A 19,506-nucleotide genomic window follows, 5' to 3' on the forward strand; every position below is an offset into this window, starting at 1 on the left:
TTTCATTTAATGCCCCAGCGGAATACTGATGCAATACTGGAGTAACAATGGAGAGCAGTGTAGATGCTGAGCTGTAATTTCAGTAGGGCTAATACCTGATAATCAAATAATGACCTTAGAAGTGGCAGAATAATCATTAAAATTATTTATTGAATATGCAAAGGTATCTTCTTTGTTTGAGTTCCATAGTGCCACAAATTTTGGATGCAATTTCAGATCAACTCCACAAACTGCATGATAGCAAGAAGGTGGCAGCTGTGCTACTGTGATCCTCCCACACACCCAGAAACCTGAGCACCTCCCAAACCTATTCATAGTCACTGTTTAAAAGGAAATACTAAGGAGGCAAAGCAGTTCATTGTTTTGTTATCTTCATTATTGCTTTCACAAATCCTTTAAAGTATGAAAATGGTGGTCATTTAAGATATGCTGCATCTGTAATTTATTTCCTGTCTACCTTTATGGAAGTTAATTGTGAGTTAAGTTTTAATATTATACGTTGTTGTTGTTTGTATGTTTTTGGCCTTCATATCAGTACTTTGAATAATTTTTTTATCAACTAAATGTTGTACTTTCTGGTTTTCTCCAGGAGGAAGATTTCACTGGATTTGGGACCACAACAGTCTGTTCAAAGAAAACATCTGGCACTGTTCCTCGGTCGTCGTCATTTAGTCGAGCAAAAGCTCCTCAAGTTTCAGACCTTTCTCAAGCAGCAAAGCCTCTCATTGGAAAAATTATACCAAAGGCCTCAAAATCAGCTGTAATTGGGAAAATTGTACCGAGGATTCCTAAAGAAGACCAGAGTGTTAAGAAGAGACCAGTAAAAGTCAAAGAAATACCCAGGGTGGTAATTAAACTGCATGGCAAGCAGGAAGCTGTCACTGCGAAAGCCAAACTTTCAGATGAGCAGGCCTCAGGTAGGCAGAGAGGTACAGCATCAGCTGACATTATCATTAAATCAAGAGAAAGAACAGACTCAGGCAGCACGCAAAACCAACCAGTCACTACCTCAGCTGGTGGCACCGAGCAAGAGAAGTTGGCGAGTGCTCTGATAGCAGCTGAATGCTCAGATAAAGCTTTGAAGGTCAAAGAACAGGGTGAGGTGTCAGTGGACTCAGACACAGAACAAGCCCAGCCACAGAAAACTGCAAAGCGAATGGGGGGATTTCGAGTTGGCCACACCAGACGAGCAGCTCAAGGAGTTGCTCTGTCGTTGACATCCTTTCACAAACGGCAGAGAAAGAAAATAGCTAAGGGTATGGGTACCTCTCCTGAGGCTGGAGCTGAGGCCGGTGCCCAAAGTGGAGAAGAAGCAGCAATGCCACTGGAATGTAAATCCGCAGAATCCTCTAAGAAGCGAAGACATCATCATAAATCTTTGTATGGGTATAGGAAAAAGGCAGGAACAACCATTAAAGGTCCAAAACTGTGTCGTAATCGCACTAAGCATGTTTTTTACACCTATGTAGTAGAACCTGTTCCTGCCACACCGACACAGGATGGAAGCGAGAAGCAGCTGCAAGGTCAGGAAATCACTCCATTGGAAGGTGAACCGAGTTCGTCTTCTGAACAAGTCAAGCTGTGCTCCAGTGACTCCTCCTATCCCGTAACGAGTGGACGGTCCTCTCGTGTTATTAAAGCTCCAAAGAGGTTCTCGGATGAGGACATAATTCCCTTTCCAAAGGGCCATCTGACAACATGGCTGAAGAGTCAACAGAGAGAGGATGGAAAACCGAGCACATCACTTCATGAGTCAGGTTATGATGGCAAGTTGTTACAGTCAGACAGCGACTCTTTATCTGTTGTCGACAGCCTGTCTGCTGGGACAGAGTTTTCATCAAAGCCCAGTCCAGGCACAAGCCATGTAGAGTTATACAAAAACCTCAAAAAACTGACTTTGAAACTGGCGGAGAAAAAGAGATGCCGACCTGACACTCAGGGGGATTATACGCATCATGGTGACAGTTTGACCTCTCATGGCAGAAAGAGGCGGAGGCCGAAGCTTATGATGGAGGAGATGGATTCTCCTGGTGTTGTGAGGAAACTAGCTGTGGTGGTCAACACTGATGTGGAAGCACCCTCTTGTATGTCATTTGAAGATAATGGCAACAGTATTAACTGCCTATTTTTAATGGGACTACACAGTTGATTTTAGTTTGTTTATAGGTGCATTTTCAGTGGGTTGCCCTACAATAGCAGAGCCTTTATTTGTATATCATCTAACCAGAGTTTCTTTATTCATGTTGTTTGGCACAGATCAAGCAGAAAGCATGGCTGTGGACAGCCAGGAGGCTTTAGAAGTCAGTGGGCCCAGCCATCGAATTGGTCTCAGTGGAGCTAATAAGAGGATGCTCCACCTGCTGAAGAAAGCCAAAGTCCAGCTCATCAAGATTGATCAGCAGAAGCAGCTCAAGTTATCACAGGTAAGAATAAAGGTTCACATCTGTATAGAAATAGGTAAACAAGATTTCTTGTTCTCAAAATATCCACAATAAGACAATAAATATTAAGGAAAGAACATTCTATTGCTGCCAATGGAACTGGGTCACTGGTGTTGATTGAAGACCTGGTAAAAATAGCAAGATGAATTCTGAAGCGTATAAGGCTATACTCTCTGCTCAGGTTCAGCCAAATACTCCAAAATTGATAGGATGCTGCTTCATAGTGCAGATGGATAATGACCCAAAACATGCAGTGAAAGCTGCCCAAGAATTTCTGAAGCCCAAGAAATGGGATATTCTTCACTGCCCAAGTCAGTCACCTGATCCCAACCCTATAGAGCAGGGGTGTCAAACTCAATCGCACAGGGGCCCAAAACTCAAAGCACACTTTAGGTCGCAGGCCGAACAGGATAAAAATTGATTGAACAGACTAAAACTAAACGTTTTTGTTTTTGTTTTTTTTTTTTAAATATGAATCGAAACAGACAGGATACAATATTATTCCAAAATAAATAAACTTGAACTTAAAATCAGCAACCGTATTTCTGCTAAGGCTTACATTTACAAACACAAGACGTTGCACACTTTCATCATGCAGCTCTTCAGAAACTCTCCCTCGGTAAATGGCAGGGCTGATTTTCTCCTCTGCTGCAATAAAACTTGCTTTCACAGCAGCTTCACTGTGTGATTTAGCTTTGGTGAAAACGTCTGCTGTGATGTCAGATTCCTCTTCAACTCCTCTACCTTCTGTAGCTTCTGTTCTGCATTTACATTTTTCAGCTTGTCCTAATGTTTTGTCTCGTAGTGCCTTCTTAGGTTATATTCCTTAATTACAGCCGCATTAGCTCCACAAATAAGACACACGGGTTTACCGACAATGTCAGTAAACATATATTCAGCCTCTGACTGCTTTTGAAAGGCTCTGTTTTCAGAATCAACTTTTCTCTTGGCCATTGTTAGGGGACAGCTTTGACTTGAAATTAGGGTTGTATACATCAACAGACGCTTGATTGATCTGACCTAATTGACGCGGAACTGATCGCAGGTAGCCTATCATTCGGTAAGGCAGCTGTTGCGCTGCATTATGGGATTTGTAGTTTGTGTTATCGGCACTTCATATCGCCGGGCCATTAAAAAAAAAAAGATGTATAAAATTATCTCGCGGGCCGGATGTAACTGTACCCTGGGCCAGATGTGGCCTGCGGGCCTTGAGTTTGACACATGTGCTATAGAGCATGCTTTTCACTTAGTGAAGACAAGATTGAAAGCAGAAAGACCCACAAACAAGCAGCAGCTGAAGTCAGCTACAGTAAAGGCCTGGCAAAGCATCTCGAGGGATGAAACCCAGCATTGGTCATGTTCATGGGTTCCAGGCTTCAGGCATTCATTGACTGCAAAGGATTTTCATCCAAGTATTAAAGGCAGTCCTTATGTTTGTAATTACATTAGTTTGTTTCATTGCTTATGAGTCACCAAAAATGGGTGTGTATGAAAATGGCTGTAATTCCTGGATGGTTAACGCCACACTTTTGTTAAACCCTTTGAATTAAAGCTGGAAGTTTTGAATTGCTCACATCTTGAGTGTTTAAATTCATATTCGTTTTGGTGGTGTACAGAGGCCAAAAGCCAGAAACCTTATCATTGTTCCAGTATTTATGAACCTGACTGTATATGACTGCATATTGTACATAGTTCCAAAGGTAGTAGTTCCAAAATGATAAATTAATTAGTCAGTTTAATTATCGCATTTGCCGATAGTTAAATATAACAAAACCCCCAGTAACATTACAAACACATAAAAAGGGGAAGAAAAATCAGTACCTCTAGTGGAAAAAATGAAGGCAGGATTGTACATGAAACATTTGCTTGGTCTTCATATTGCAGTCTGAACTTTTCAAGTCAAATTGCAGTTAACCTGGCAGTTAATGCATTTGTGGATATGTGTGAAATTATGTGTGTTGACATATTGACTGTCTTTACATGTTTGAAAGAATAAATCAAATCAAATCAAATCAATCAGTTAATTTCAAAAGGTATGGCAACATGTTGCAGCAGCTCTTACTTAAACATCGTTTTCCCCCTTTTTGTCTGGACCGATAGTTGGGCTCCAGAGAATCAGTGCCAGTAAGTGGAAGGAGGAGGAGGAGAAGAAGAGTTGTCGTATCACCCAAAGATATTAGTCCACAGGTAACACTTGAAAAGATGTTTTTGTGTTGTTCTTTGTAAAAATATAAGCTGTATTTGTTATAACCATCTGCGGTTATGTCTTAGATGTATCACTGTGTATTATGCTCTGTAACACTCAGGCTGCTTGTGTTTGTTTGTGCCGTGCAGGTGCTCATGAGAAAAACCTGTCAAAAACAGAATAAATGTGTTGAGCTGTGAGAGTCCTGCGTAAAGGAAACCCACCGATTTTGGTCATAAAACTGTGAAAAACCATCACCTGCTACTTTTTATCAACATGAACGACCAGGAAATGGGTTAAATAAAGTCCAGCATTGTGGAACCTGTTTGAAATAAATAACCTTATGAATTAAGCATATTGGCCTTCTTTCTATTTTATCATTATTAAAGAATTGGCTTTTATACTTTGTACTTTAAACTTTATCTTGGCTACTGTATCATATTCTCATTGTAATCTGAGACTACATTTCACAGGCAGGTTCACTTGTGTATCACAAGTGATGTTACCATGATTTGTTTATATCCAAATATTTCTGTATGCAGGAGCAGCCGCTGGGTGGTCCGAGGATCAAACACGTGTGTCGGGCAGCAGCAGTGGCTCTGGGGAAGCCCCGTGCCATGGTGCCGGATGATATTCCCAGGCTCAGCGCCCTGCCACTCCATGAGAGAGAGGGCATCACATTTTCTCCCACACCAGAAGGTACAGTGCATCTGCAAGCGTTGTTTTTAAGCAGAATGCAAAAATTAACTTCCTGATGGCTCTGCATATAGAGGTATGAGCACAGTGATTTTAACTCTGGTTTAGTAAACAAAGATAAGGACAAATAATTTCACATTTCAAGCATGTTAAGGCAGAATCAAAATGTGTAAAAAAAAAAATTTAGATCAATAAGTTCAAAATGTGCACACATACTTAAGCTGTTGCAGGAGTTTCTGACCAGTATAAACTTTGTAAATGACCCATATACAGTTACTAAAATGTGCTATCATTTGTTTGTAGTGGCAAATGACATTTACATTGTATGTGAAAAGTCAAATCTGTGTCCTTGTTCTTTGGTGCATTAAAATATGGAAGGTGGAGCAGTCATGATTTATGATGACAAGAAGGAAGTGTATTGAAATTGAAAACAGATATACTTAATGCACCAGTAGTTAACAAATTCTCCTTGGTTAGTGTCTGGTTGAAACGCAACACAAATGGAAGGACCTCAATGAACAAGGACCTAATCGCACACTTTATGGTATCTGCATGTCTTGGAAAGTTTTGAAAAGCATTTAATTTTGTTTCCTCAGAGAAGACTTTTAGAATATATTGAAAATTCTTACATTTAACATCTGTACCTGCTGCAGGCAATAATGTTAGTCATAACAATGTTTTGTATCAAGTTATGGGCTTTTGGGACACTTAAATTAAAAGGAGGATTGCTGTGCTGCTGTTGTTTCAGTCCAGATCATCAGACCTGCAGCAAACAGTAGTCAGAGCGTTTGCTACAGTGTATAGGAAGCTCAAATACTGAGTTTAGAAGAAACATAGACTCATATAAATGAGTCATTTTTCATTAAACCATCCATTTTATGACACACAACTGGGTCCAGCCCAGGTGGCATTAATTCAGCTAATTACATCAGACATTGTTTTATACTGGAAGATCCAGAGAAAATATGAATCAAAAATAGAGACCAACTGATAAATGGGCGAGATTGATATTAAAATGAATATCAGCCAACATATCATTATCGGATATTTTTAATTCTCAACTATAAAGTTCTGTGTTATTCTTTCAAACTGGTGTAATTAAGCCTCTGCAGTTATAAACACACCTAAAATATATATTTGGCTTTTGGCCACGACGACATATTGCTGCCGCCATGAGGGAAAAAAATTACTGTGTATCTCATAATGAGAAAGTATCTTGTTTTAATGAGAAAATGCATATTGTTTTAATAATTATGTTGTTATAATGAGATATTTTACGTCGTTAAAATGAGTTTTCTTGTTATAATGACAGTTTTATCATCAAACAAAATAGTTTAAGGACTTTGAAACTGTGGGCCAAAGATTTTACATACTCCTTGTAATTGCAGCGACAAATTGAACATATATGGCCCAAACAAGCATCTAATAATATCACACACCGATGAAGTGGATCATATCATTTATACTCCCTGACATGAGCCCACAGCTTAAAGTGAGTGACAGCAGCGTGCATGCTGATTTTATCTGCTGTCAATGATGCTGTAACATGATCTCTTTTCATTTATCATTGCTCATGAGGTGCATTCATGCATTATTTTCTGCGCCCATATGTGGATTAGATTATGGAGTTGCAGTGACTGGGTGGAGCACACCTCCTCAGCTCACCACCCTCTGTCTCATCAACACCCTCCACATGACTTAGCCTATAAAACAAACTGACATCAATTCCTTCCTTGCTTAATAAGTAGTGACTTGTGGTTTATACAGGCAATTATAGATTATAGCTAGAATTTAGTGTAAATTTATCTTAGATCTCAAAGTTGGTTAAGCTTTAAATATCTTAGCAGTAGCCTACCATATTCAGGAAATCAGCCCCTTGCCCCTGAAATAGGTACTTTCTCACTAAAGTATCTCATTATAACGAGATAATTTTCTTGTTTTAATGAAAAAAGTATCAGATTAAAATGAGAACATTTTCTCAGTATAATGAGATGCACAGTAATTTTTTTTTTACATTGTAGCAGCAATATGTTGCCGTATTTGGCAAACATAAGATGCTGAGCAAAGCAAAAACTGCTTTGTTAGCTCAATGTAGTTGTAACTAAAATATTTGCCAGCAAAAATATCTTTTGTCATACACAGATTAGCCACCGCTGTTGGAAAGCTATACCCAACACTGGTCGAGTGAGCATCACTCAGTATGAGGTGAGGAAGTGTTGTTTGACAAATAGACTCACTGCCCTGAATTTTTTCTCCTAATAAACATATCTAGTGCCGTTGGGAAAAAACGGATCCTTACACAAGGTTATTCCAGCTACAATATTCGGTTAAAATTACAAGTCACCACCTCTTGAGTATTTTTTTCTGTGTGAAGTTGGTTTTTGCCAGCTGGCACTACAGTATTACCACTGGGGGATGCACAAGGTTGTCAAAGTGATTTCACATCTGCTTGTAGTAGTTTTAAAAGGTCAGGTAGGGGAGTTTCTACCAGCAGTAATTTGTCACAAACGCCTGGTGTGTTCATCCATTCGCTCTGTCCTAGAGTGACTTCTAGATGTCCAACACTTCAGGCAGCCTTTAGTAGCCTGTAGTTGTAGAAACCAAGTTTGCTTATTGGACAAAGCATGAGTAAATGAGTATATTAGCACCTTCAGTCACAGCAGTTAGACCTGTAATGTCTGCTGCAGACTGAAATGTCACCCCCACATGATATGTAAGCAGTGATGTTTGAAATCTCTATTGTAGCTCTTTTGCCCATCCTCTCTGTCTCTCACTTTCAGATATGGCAGATGATGACGATGACATCTCTGATCAGGGCAGGGCTCAGTGGGTTGTGTCTCAGGAAAACATCCAGCAGAGGAGTAGAAGGGGGAAGGGAAAGGGCCGCAGGTTCAGAAAGAGACGGATACAGAGTCAGTATGCCCCCGGGGGAGTCCGTTCCCGGCGCTGTGGAACCTGCCAAGGTTGTTTGATAGAAGAGGACTGTACAAAGTGTATCAACTGCCTCGATAAGCCCAAGTATGGGGGACCCAACACCAAGCGACAGTGTTGCATGTAAGCTAAACCTGATCACACATTCATATTGTTGTTTTTACAGACACAAGCTGGTGGGTAGGCTTATTGCACTGTATGAGATTACTGTGTTGTACATGCATTTTTCACACACTAGCTGTGAGCTATATACATTTTTAGCAAATGTTTCAAAGGCAATGTCTCACTCACAGGAGGTCGACAAGAGGAAATGGCAGCATAAATAAATCATCTATTTAAATATGTTTAAATTTTTTACTCTTTGAAAATGTATGCCTGGTTAAATGTCTCAGTGCTGAACCATGTATTGTCAGTGATATGTGCATTCTGTTTAACCATTTTACACTGCTAGATTGAGTTCTAAATTGTTTAAGTTGAGACTGGAAGGTTAAGCATTTTTGAACATGGAACATGAAAATACTTTTTATTTCTTTCCAGTAAACATAATAAACAATCCAGTTAATGAAGGCAAGTCAGCTCTTAACAGTTAACACATTTATAGATGGGTACACATGCACTTTACCTTTGGATTTATAACTACATTTAACTCTGTCCTCAACCCCCTAGATATAGGAAGTGTGAGCGGATTGAGAAAGCGAAGATGGAGCGCTTCATCAGACCATTGAAATGTATGTGTCTCATTTTAACTTGAGTGAATATTTCACCAAATTTTGTAGTATCCACTCGGTTAACAGGAATTACACCAGTTTAACGGGATGTCTAAATATTTAATCTGTGAATGAAATTAATCACGGGGATCTTTTTTTCTCAGTCCAAGCAAGGAGGTTATCAGCCTCCATCTCAAGCAGTGACGATGCAAACTGGAGGTTTGGAGGGGCTGGAGAGAAATCATCCTCGATGGAGCCTGGAGTCAGGAAACTGTCCCTGCGTAATATCACACCACGGTCCTACAGCAGCCTGCTGAAATCTGAATCTGAAGATGAAGAAGAAGGAGGAGAAGAAGAAGAAAAGGAGAAGATGAATAAACCAACAGTCAAGCCAAATGTAGCTGCTGCTAGCAGCCAAGGTGACTGAAGCTTTGTTTTTGTTAATCAAACCTCTCAGCATGTCTTTACTTATTACCATTGCTTTTAACATGGATTAATTTGGCTTTGTTGCTTACTCTGTGAGAGAATTTTTCATCAAAAACAAAAGGTTTACAAAAAGATTGACGTAAATATCTTAAATAATTTTGAAAACACAATCACAAATTAACATAATCGGCCAGAACACAGCAATTGACGTGATTAGTTAATAGTTCAGGGCCATTTCCTCTGGAATCTACTTGTAGTTTGTCTTTATTTTATTTTCTACATGACACCTTTTGTTGAAGGAGACTATTCTTTTTGAAACTTATCAGTAGATTTCAGGATTTTATCATAAGTCTGTTTATCTTCTTTTGGAGATCCTGCCCCTCAGGATGGCCGATCAGTATCAGATGACCCCCCCAGTGAGGTGGTGAAGCAGCGCCGGCCATTCTCCAGGGGACCCGGGGGCAGACCCAGAGTTTACAAGGTAACAATATCGAGCAAAATTTCCATCCTCATTTCCAGTGTTCCACCTAATCAAGCCTGGGACAAATAGTATTTGGAAAATGTTCCTTTCTTATATTGGTTGTCTGCTCAATTAACAATTTAAATACTGCTTAAAGTTTTGTCTAAACAGTTAACTTAAACACCAGACAATTATTTCCAAATAATACTTTGCCCAGGTTTGCAACCTTCTTTTCCTTTTTTAATTTAATCATGTGTGAATGAATGAATGATACTAGTAACGTCTTTCAAAATCAGCCTTGCTAACCTACTGCTTCTGACTTTTAGATTTCTCCTTCATACTGAATCACCCAGCATGTATCTAAACATCTGTTTTATAAACTATGGATGAATTCAGCTGTGTTCATGGTAAAATGCGGGCCATTTTTAGATTGTGTTAGCACAACACACACACACACACACACACACACACACACACACACACACACGCACAGCATGTTCAGTTTCCGTTTGAGTCGGGGCATCATTTTGAATGTGTTTTTCGCACAAACATTTTTGGCAGTTTACCACTATTTTCCACTGGGAGGACAAATGTGCTTCAGTAGAATTTTTATTTTTTATTTTTTTTAAACTTCACACATATAGTTAACATAGACTGTACTGCACTATGCACATGTGCTTTACAGGAGTTTTTTTTTTTTTTTTATCTGGGACTTTACATGTGCAAGAGACCCACAGTTCAGACAGTAGCCAGTACCAAAAGGAAACAAATACTTACCATTCCTATATTTGTTTGCAGTAAATGAGCAAAATAATAAGCACTTAATATTGGAACACTCAACTAATAATGATATATGTTCACATGAATGTAGCACCAGTTTAACTTGGTAAAAAGAAGTATGATAATACAATATTTTTAAAACCTAACTAATGATAAACTTGTTGGTAATCAGTGCATTTTACTTTGATTATCAGTATAGCAGATTGGGAAGCTCTGCTATCACCTTCTATCTAACTCTACTGTCATTCTGTGTCTCCTCGAGCTAAGATGGTAGTGTTATTGTTGGCTGTGCTGCCTGATTCTTTGCTTCTACCAAATGTACATTTTACATATTGAGATCACTGATCAAACACACCTTTTGAATTTGGAACATTTTGCTCATCTACTCTCAAAGCTCTCTGCTCTGTTTTCCAAGATTGGTCTGTTAGTGCACTTGCACTCATAATTTTTCTTTTTCTTACCTTTCTTTACCTTTAGATATGCCTTGCTTGAATCCTTTGCCCTTTTTTCACAATTTTCAATTACTCCAGTAAGACTGAGGAAAATAAATTCCTTTATGTTTATGTACAGATGCTGCTTCCAAGTGTTTTGCTGTTTGTTGGTTGTGAATCAGTAGTGATGGTTTTCTCAAAAACATTTTGGCTATCTGGTAAAACCAGAGTGGAAGCATATACCACCACTAACTTTCACAGTAATAACTGTGATGACCCAGTGAATACATTTTGAATTGTAATGTCCGAGGTCAAAGGCAACTGTGTGCTTCTTCTTATTGATGAGTGACTCATTAGTTTGCGTTGCCACATGCCAATAACTTCACCTTTCTTATCCTGTCAAAATACACCAACAACAAAGGAAGCCACAATATACTGAAGATGAGAACAAGCGGAAGCAGGTGCACAAAATTAACCACATATGGCTAGGGATAGGCACCGAAACCCGGTGCCAATATGTTTTTTAATGTCATCAACCTTTGTTTTATGCAGGATATAAATTTCATGATGGCCATCACTGCCCTGGCATCTAGCAGTGATGCCTTGTAGATCTGTTAGTTATACAGCCACAGTAGCCAGTGTGCATTCATCAGATCCATCAGACTTGAGTGATTTCTGTAAATGATTGTTCCTGCTCAGTCACTCACGGAGGTGTGTGTTTAAGGATGTATTAAGGAGAATGGTGCTTTATAAAGCTGTTCACTCAAGAGCGTTCTCCATAAAGCCCCAGTGGTTTATGTAAGTTGGTATAATATGCTGTAGAATTTAAGGTTATTCACTCTTTAACACTGCTGTTTGTTGATGAACGTCTGTGCCTTACATTTGCTACATCTATACGTGCTATTTTTAGCTCAGATTGTGCATCATACAAGCTAGTGGTTCTACAAAAAGGTTTCCTTTAGTTCTACTGGATAATAAATAATGTCCTTAATACATTCATGATTCATCCGACCCATGAACATCAGCAGAGAGCAACAAGAGCTCAGTATGCCTTTGAGTCTAAGTGTGCACAGATAACACCATTTATTATCCAATATATTTATTATTAGTCTCTGCATATTTCCCTTTAACCATTCTACAGACATAAGCACTTCCAATTTAAACATCGCATGTATGTTGTGAACACCAAACTCTAGTTTGTAACTTTACTGCTTTCTGTATACGTAAGCTATGTACACACCATGGCACCAGTTTAAAAGTCTTGTTTTAGCACCGGTATAAGAAAAAACCCAAATGATACCCAGCCCTACTTATGGCCAATGTTAGTGTCATTGTTAATGAGGCAACATACAATTTTCCTGGTTTTGTCTCTGTTATCTGTAGATTTGTCCACAATGCTCACCACAGTCAGTGTTTCCCACAGAATTTGATTGTACTTGTGGTGGTAGCTACCTGGGTGTGTTTTCTTTTATACAATAATACTATAGTGCCTCTCTGCTTGCTCTTGTTGTGCTTTTCATCTGACCTGTCGTTGCTGCACTAGCAGCCTCTCCCACACCACTGTGCTGGCTATTGTCCTCCTCCTCTTCTACATCTCTCTCTCCAGCCCTCTTTTCCTGGCCCTCAGTGGTTGAAGCCTGGAATTAAATGGATAGCTAATCACAGTGAGACCGCTCAGCTTTTTTCCATGTGTGATTTTCATTATTCCCATCCCGCCTCTCGCCCAATGTCAGCCAGGAATGGCTCCAGCCCCCTGTGGCCCTATTCAGGATAAGCGGTATAGATGATAGATGGATGTATTTTCATTTTTACCCTGGACTGAGGGAGCAAACATCCAGTGTTAGAGTTTAAGAACTAGCATTAACCTTATCCACAAAACATCCATGCTATATACATGATACAGCATACTAATCTCGGCAGCAGCTGTATTCTAAGGTTGGCTATCCTTACTAGCTTGCTAATAACTTAGAGGAGGAGGAGCTGGTCAGAGACAGTCCATTGTCTATGTGTGTGTTTGGGGGGGTGTCAATGGAGAAGGTGAGATAGTTAGTGTATAGTGCACAGATAAATTTAATCATACATTTATTTACCTGCATGAATGTAATCATGTAATCATGCACGCACCTTTGAAGCTAATAGAATGCACATACAAATGCCTGCGTGTACATCCTTGGCACATCTAAACCAGCAATTTATGCACGTGTTTGGTATTTAAACTAAAAAGTTCATGACTATTTTGCTGCTGTCAGGAAGTGTGTGTGTGTGTGTGTGTGTGTGTGTCAGTGCACACTTGTAGGAGACTTCAGATTTCTCTACATCTCCTTGTTAAATAAAAAAAAAGCCAGCATAACCTAAGCAAAAATTGACCACTACTATACGTACTGTATATTAATGTAGGTGTATTGTGGTAGGTAGAGCACTCCATATTTCACAGCTTAAAATAAAAAAAACAATCCTCCTTCTGAAACAAATTGAGAGCACCCTGCATCTTACCATGAACTCTTACCTTGTGTTTTTGTCAGTGCAACATCTGGTCTGATTTTGGACCTTGCAGTTGCATTTCCAAGTCTAGTCATAGGGAGGTGTAAGTCCATTGTTATTGAAAAATTTTTATTTCTCACATCTAGCAAAATGATTTTCTGATGGTGACTATCTTGTGCTATCTGCATACTTTTACTGACAAAGTGTTCATAGTCTGTTTTACAGTACTAAGTGTTTCTAAATAAGTGTTGTCAACAAAATGACAAACCAGCTGTTAGTTATGTTTTCTGCAGTAATTGCGCTGGAGACATGAACACTTTGCTGTATATTTACATCTCACCGCACCTCTTTGTGTGTGTCTACTTAATGCATTTGCTAAATTCTCTTTTACCTTTTCTTACCTATTACTTTTGGCTAACTCACTATTCTTGAAGTCTTAGAGCTTCTCCTTTCCTTTCATTTTGGCTGTAGCCAGTCGCCGCCTCTGCATGTCAGTAGTATTGGTGTAACTTTGGAACCTGTCTTACTGGTTGGCTTAGGCAGTCCCCTCCTCCACAGGAACAGGAGAATACAGAAGAGATGGAGCCCAGAGAAACTTCCCCTGAAACCAGCCCGTCCAGGAGCCCAATGCCGAAGCTGCAGAAGCAGCTACAAATACACTTACACCGTCTGCCTGATTTTATGCTGCAGCCTACTTGGTCTTTGCCGCAGCAGTTGCCCAACTGTCTGGATCAGTGTCCTGTAAAGTTGCATCTAAATTTGTCCCAGCCTATAGCACAGCCCACTATTTTACTTTCATCACACTCCACAGCACAGTCTGCTCCAGAATTGTTGCAGCCTGAAAGGCATCCTGCTTCTCCTTCACCACATCCCATAACAGACTCTGCACATAAATCTATGCTGTTATGTTTGCACCGTTTGCCTCAGTCTGTGGTACAGTCAGCCTTGACATCATCTCAACAACATCCACAGTCCATACTGCACTCAGCTCAGACAAAGGTTTCACCAAAGTTGTGTTTTCAGGGGTATCCGGAGTCTGAGGTGCAACGCCCAGACATTTTGACTGAGACATGCAGAGTTAACAAAGATAAAACTGTGCAGATGCTTCCTCAGACTGTCGATCCAGACACAAAGTTACAGGAGGGCACACAAAAGGAGCAGCAGGCCAAACAATTGGATCAGCCTGAAGAGGAGGAGGATGCATCTGTAAAAGAGACGGTGCTGCAAAACTGTCCAACAACTGACCCACAATGTGTCCTTCGTTCCCAGAATCCTGCAGAGTGTGCATCAGTGAACACCCTGACGGGGTTAACTAACGGATTTCCCCAAAAGGGCCTGTTGCAGAACAAGTACAAGATCCGTGTGGACTTCAAGGTGAGATTTTGCACTATTGTTCAGATGCCTTTTTGTATTACCACTTACAGGAGTGAATGCGACATTGACGTTGCTTTTCAGTACCAGCATTAAGTTTACGTCTTTTTTGTTGCTTGTCACTGTCTTATTAGATTTCCTGCAGCTCTAAAATAAAAAGAAATAAGTGTCTCAGTTCACTAAGCGATTGCAGTGCACTAAGTTAAATCCTGTAGACAGTTTAGACAGAGCATTGCAGTCAAATCAAGGTCTGAGTACAGACACTTGGTACTATAAGGCTCTTAAGGTAATGATTAATGAAGTGTGCCTCACCAATAATAGAAAAAGATGAGGCTGTCTCATGGTTCTTCTTGCTTGAAAACTAAATTACAGATTTGTTCATGTTGCACACATGACCTTTATCTTGGTTTTGAATCGAAAAAAGGCTAAAGCAGAAGGTGTTTATTATTGCAACATGCTGAGAAGCTGCCATGCTTCTAGCAGTTCAGGGTTATTTTTGAAGTTTGTTTCAAGTTAATATTACATATCTTCAGAGGAGTAGAGAGAAAAACTCCACTTTCCTCATGCTGTTTTTTACATTGCGTCTACCAGGAGGACTGTGCTGTCCAAAATGTATGGCTAATGGGTGGCCTCAGCGTGCTCACATCGGTCCCTAGCACACCACAACCAGTCTGCCTACTCTGTGCCAGTAAAGGACAACATGAGGTAACTGAGCACTTTACCAGAACCTAAATATTCTGACACAGTATGGATTTTATAACCGATAATAATGGTGTTTTCTGTTCACATTTTACAGTTCTCTGATCTTCATCGCCCGTGCTGACAAATCCTGTGTTTTGGTGATGATTTGCGATGACCTTAATAACATTCCTTTAACTAAACTGATCTCCTTTTCTCTTCATCTTTTATCAGATGATATTCTGCCAGATCTGTTGTGAGCCGTTTCACAGTTTCTGCCTCTCATCAGAGGAGTGTCCCCAGGATGAGAACAAGGAGAACTGGTGCTGCAGGCGCTGCAAATTCTGTAACGTTTGTGGCCGTAAAAGCAAGAACACCAAGGTATGCAGCCTAGCATCACTGCCATAAACACAACAAATTTTGTTGGAAGCAAAATTCAGTTTCTTCATGGAACATGAACATTATTGTTCTGTAGCACACAGAAGTGAAATACTGGTTTTCATAATCAAATCTTTCTTGACACTTTTTATGAATTTCGTATGTTGTAGACGTGATATCTTCTGTACACAGCAGAGGAATGAAAAGCTAGGAGAGATGACATAGGTGCTAGCTAACCAAAACCTAATTCTTAATGGACCTTTTGCTGTTTGTTTGTTTTTTTTTATCCCTCCACCATAGCCTGTGCTGCAGTGTCAGAGATGTCAAACCTGCTACCATCCTTCATGTTTGGGACCAACGTACCCTAAACCTGTGAATTGCAGCTTGCCCTGGGTATTTGCTTTATAGAATTATGTATAAATGTGGAAATATAGTGTTTCTGTCTGTGAGATCTGCATAAAATAAACAGATAATTTTGCAAGGTTCAAGAGTGACATAACTGCTCATTGTTGAGTGCTTATGGGGCTTTGCTAAGAGGAAAGCCCTGCCTGGGCTTCATATGCTTGCTGTTTTCTGTGTTTGTGCAGATGTGCATGACATGCATTCGGTGTAGAAGCTGTGGTGTGACCCCAGGAAAGACCTGGGACTTGGTCTGGAATCATGAGCAGGATCTCTGTCCTGAGTGCACGTCTCTCCACGATAAAGGTACGGCATCTAAGAGACACCAGTGTTCTGTGGAGGCTGTGTAGCCACATTTCTGAATGTTCAGTAGACCCATGTTTTGTTGAGTGTAAGCCTTCACTCTTATGACTGTCTAGAGATAAGACAGTCATAAGTGAGCCAAACGATTCAAGTGTTGTTTAGAAGAATGACCTACATATAGTATGTGTTGCACTAATAAAGGCTGATGTCAAAGTGTTTATGATGTGACTTATATCTCATCTGTATTTACATCAGGCAACTTCTGCGCTGTCTGCCATAAGTGCTATGATGACAGCAACAAACACACTCAGATGATTCAGTGTTCAGAGTGCAGCCACTGGATACATTACAAGTGTGAAGGACTTTCAGGTGACTATGAAATCTGTATATTCATCGATGAGGTTTCATTCCAACACAACAATATATAAGGGAATTTCAAAGAATGAGACCTCATGTTGGAACTAATGTGTTTAGTCACCTAGCACGTCTGATTTAGAAACAAAACTGCTGAGGATTCATGTTTTCCATTTCAATGCAGAGGAACTGTTTAGGTTGCTGTCAAGTCAACCGGAAGGAGCCTTTTTCACCTGTTCACCCTGTAGCCAGCACCAAACACAACAGAGCAGCTTGAAAGCAGCGCTGCAGAGCAGGCTGATGGCTGGGTTGGAGGAGGTAATCACCGACCTCCTCTCCAACATCACCACACAGCACCTCCTCATCTGTAAAGAGGTGAGAACCACCCACAGGGCTTGGACACATAATATCCTTGATGTTCTGTTCCACAGAGGTGGAAGGGAGTTATTGTTTTATCTGCAAAATGTTAACATAGGCTGTTAACTTTCTACTATTTCTATCCAGATATATATTTATTATTACTTTTGGTGATTTTTGTATTTCAGTGTCGGGAAACAAACAGCCCAGGAATTGTCAAAGAACAGCAGGCAGTCTGTGATCTACAAGCCATAGAGAAGAGGTTTAAAGGAGGAGATTACACCTCAATAGTGAGAATTTTTTTATCTTTATGATCTGCTAATGTTTGAGAACAAGTCACCACATCCAGACAGTAAAATGATGAAAATAGTAATCAAACGAATTATGTTCTTTTTCTGAAACTCATTTTTTTTTTAGATTCTCTTGATTGAATCTCTCATCTCCCTTTTTCCTTCCCAATCACCCAGAAAACTTTCCATGCAGATGTTGCCTGCATGATGAGGAAGTGGCTGAAAGAGGAGGAACTTGTTCCCGAGAATCAGCGGCTGACCACTCAGGCCAGGGCACACTATATCAAAGTGAGCTTTCCTCCACCCCCAAATCTCCCACAGTTTATTTTTAGAGACCCTAATTTTGTAGTCACTTCCTCTGGTTTGAAATTTGGAGCTGAAGCACTAAACATACTGACTATAAAAAAGACTAAAATATTGGCCAAAAATATAGACACTGTCCTTCACCTTTATTTGAATTTGATCTTATTTAAATGTTGTATTTCTGACAGTTGATGAAGCGAGTTTTCCGGTGGTTTCCTGCACACAGTCTACAAAAGTGGAGCTCTGAGGAATTCCCAAGGTAACTTTATGGCCAAATACCCTTGTACATGTTCCATTCAGGAGAAAAAATACCTTCATTCCACTAATAATAGAAATGCACAAAATTCCAAATAAATTACATTTTGTAACCGATTTTTAAAAACATGAGTGTTCAGTTTACAGAATAAACGTATCACTCAGGACACTGTAGTAGTTGTGTCAAATGCTTTTCTGAGCCTCCTCTCTGTTTGACTCTTCATTGTGTCCATTATCTATCCTTCACTTGGCAGTGGCATGCTCCCTGAGGCAGTCCTTCCACCGTCTAAGGAACACAGCTATGCACAGTGGCTGGAGAGGACATACCAGCCTAAGGAGTCCATGGGCCCACAGGCGGGGAAAGCTGATGCTCTGCTATCCTCAGTTGCTACACAGCAGGCTTGTGCATTACACAGCCTCCCACTCCATTCTGGTATGGAATCTATTTGAGGCTGCTCCTTATCACATGTGTTGAGGTGTATTATTTTTGCCAGAACCTTTGGAGATAAAACAGCAGTTAATTTCTATGAAGAAATGTTCACATCTGTACAGGTCTCACATGAGCAAATGAAAATGAAGGTGCTATGTTGTATTAATTGTCTTTCTTAGTTTAAAAATGTATGCTTATTTGGTGCTTCTTCTTCACAGGTGTAAAAAGTGATCTGGGAACTACAGAGATTGAAGATGCGAGGCACTGTGCACTGTGCCAACAATATGGAGACTCTGCTCCAAGTGTGAGTTCAGCTGATTTCACAACAAGGGCTGTAACTAATAAATGGCTGAAAGCACTGATCATCAAAATAGCAGAATAAATAAACTGTTTAATCTGAAGTCAGATATTTGTATACAGGAACCTGTTGCTTTATGTTGCTATTACAACTGCTCTGATTGGACTGTTTTTTCTAAATGTCTTTGTTTATTATAAGAAAGTGGGTTTTCTCTACTGCTTGGTAAGTGACATGAATGTATTTTCAATCTGATAGGATGCAGGACGGCTCTTGTACTTGGGACAGAATGAATGGGCCCATGTTAACTGTTGCCTTTGGTCAGCAGAGGTGTATGAAGAGAATAGTGCTCTTTTACAAGTGCACAGTGCTGTCTCAAGAGGGCGCCACTTGGTAAGATTGTCACTCTAGTTCTGAGTGTACACGTTGGGACAAGCCGCATAACTGAGATATAATTATAAGTTAATAAACGTTGTTTTTGTCCTTCATTCTGCAGCGTTGTGATCGTTGTGGGCAGTCAGGAGCCACTGTGGGCTGCTGTCTTGCCACCTGCCA

At 40.0% G+C, this 19,506-nt stretch overlaps 1 protein-coding gene across 1 annotated transcript in view; it reads left to right on the forward strand.

Annotated features, from left to right (window-relative positions):
• The window catches only part of LOC109973928 (histone-lysine N-methyltransferase 2A-like), a 36,625-nt gene that overhangs the window by 2,325 nt on the left and 14,794 nt on the right, over nt 1-19,506 (forward strand). Inside the window, 22 exon segments of the mRNA XM_020623829.1 lie at nt 590-2,084; nt 2,257-2,423; nt 4,542-4,628; nt 5,169-5,325; nt 8,103-8,376; nt 8,920-8,981; nt 9,125-9,379; nt 9,758-9,867; nt 14,808-14,912; nt 15,501-15,614; nt 15,822-15,968; nt 16,266-16,358; nt 16,553-16,670; nt 16,923-17,036; nt 17,206-17,396; nt 17,567-17,668; nt 17,846-17,956; nt 18,160-18,230; nt 18,481-18,659; nt 18,875-18,960; nt 19,210-19,344; nt 19,448-19,502. Of these exon segments, the coding sequence (XP_020479485.1) occupies nt 590-2,084; nt 2,257-2,423; nt 4,542-4,628; nt 5,169-5,325; nt 8,103-8,376; nt 8,920-8,981; nt 9,125-9,379; nt 9,758-9,867; nt 14,808-14,912; nt 15,501-15,614; nt 15,822-15,968; nt 16,266-16,358; nt 16,553-16,670; nt 16,923-17,036; nt 17,206-17,396; nt 17,567-17,668; nt 17,846-17,956; nt 18,160-18,230; nt 18,481-18,659; nt 18,875-18,960; nt 19,210-19,344; nt 19,448-19,502 (4,228 nt within the window).

The sequence above is a fragment of the Monopterus albus genome, unplaced genomic scaffold (assembly GCF_001952655.1).
Source record: "Monopterus albus unplaced genomic scaffold, M_albus_1.0 scaffold310.1, whole genome shotgun sequence".
Taxonomy (NCBI): domain Eukaryota; kingdom Metazoa; phylum Chordata; class Actinopteri; order Synbranchiformes; family Synbranchidae; genus Monopterus; species Monopterus albus.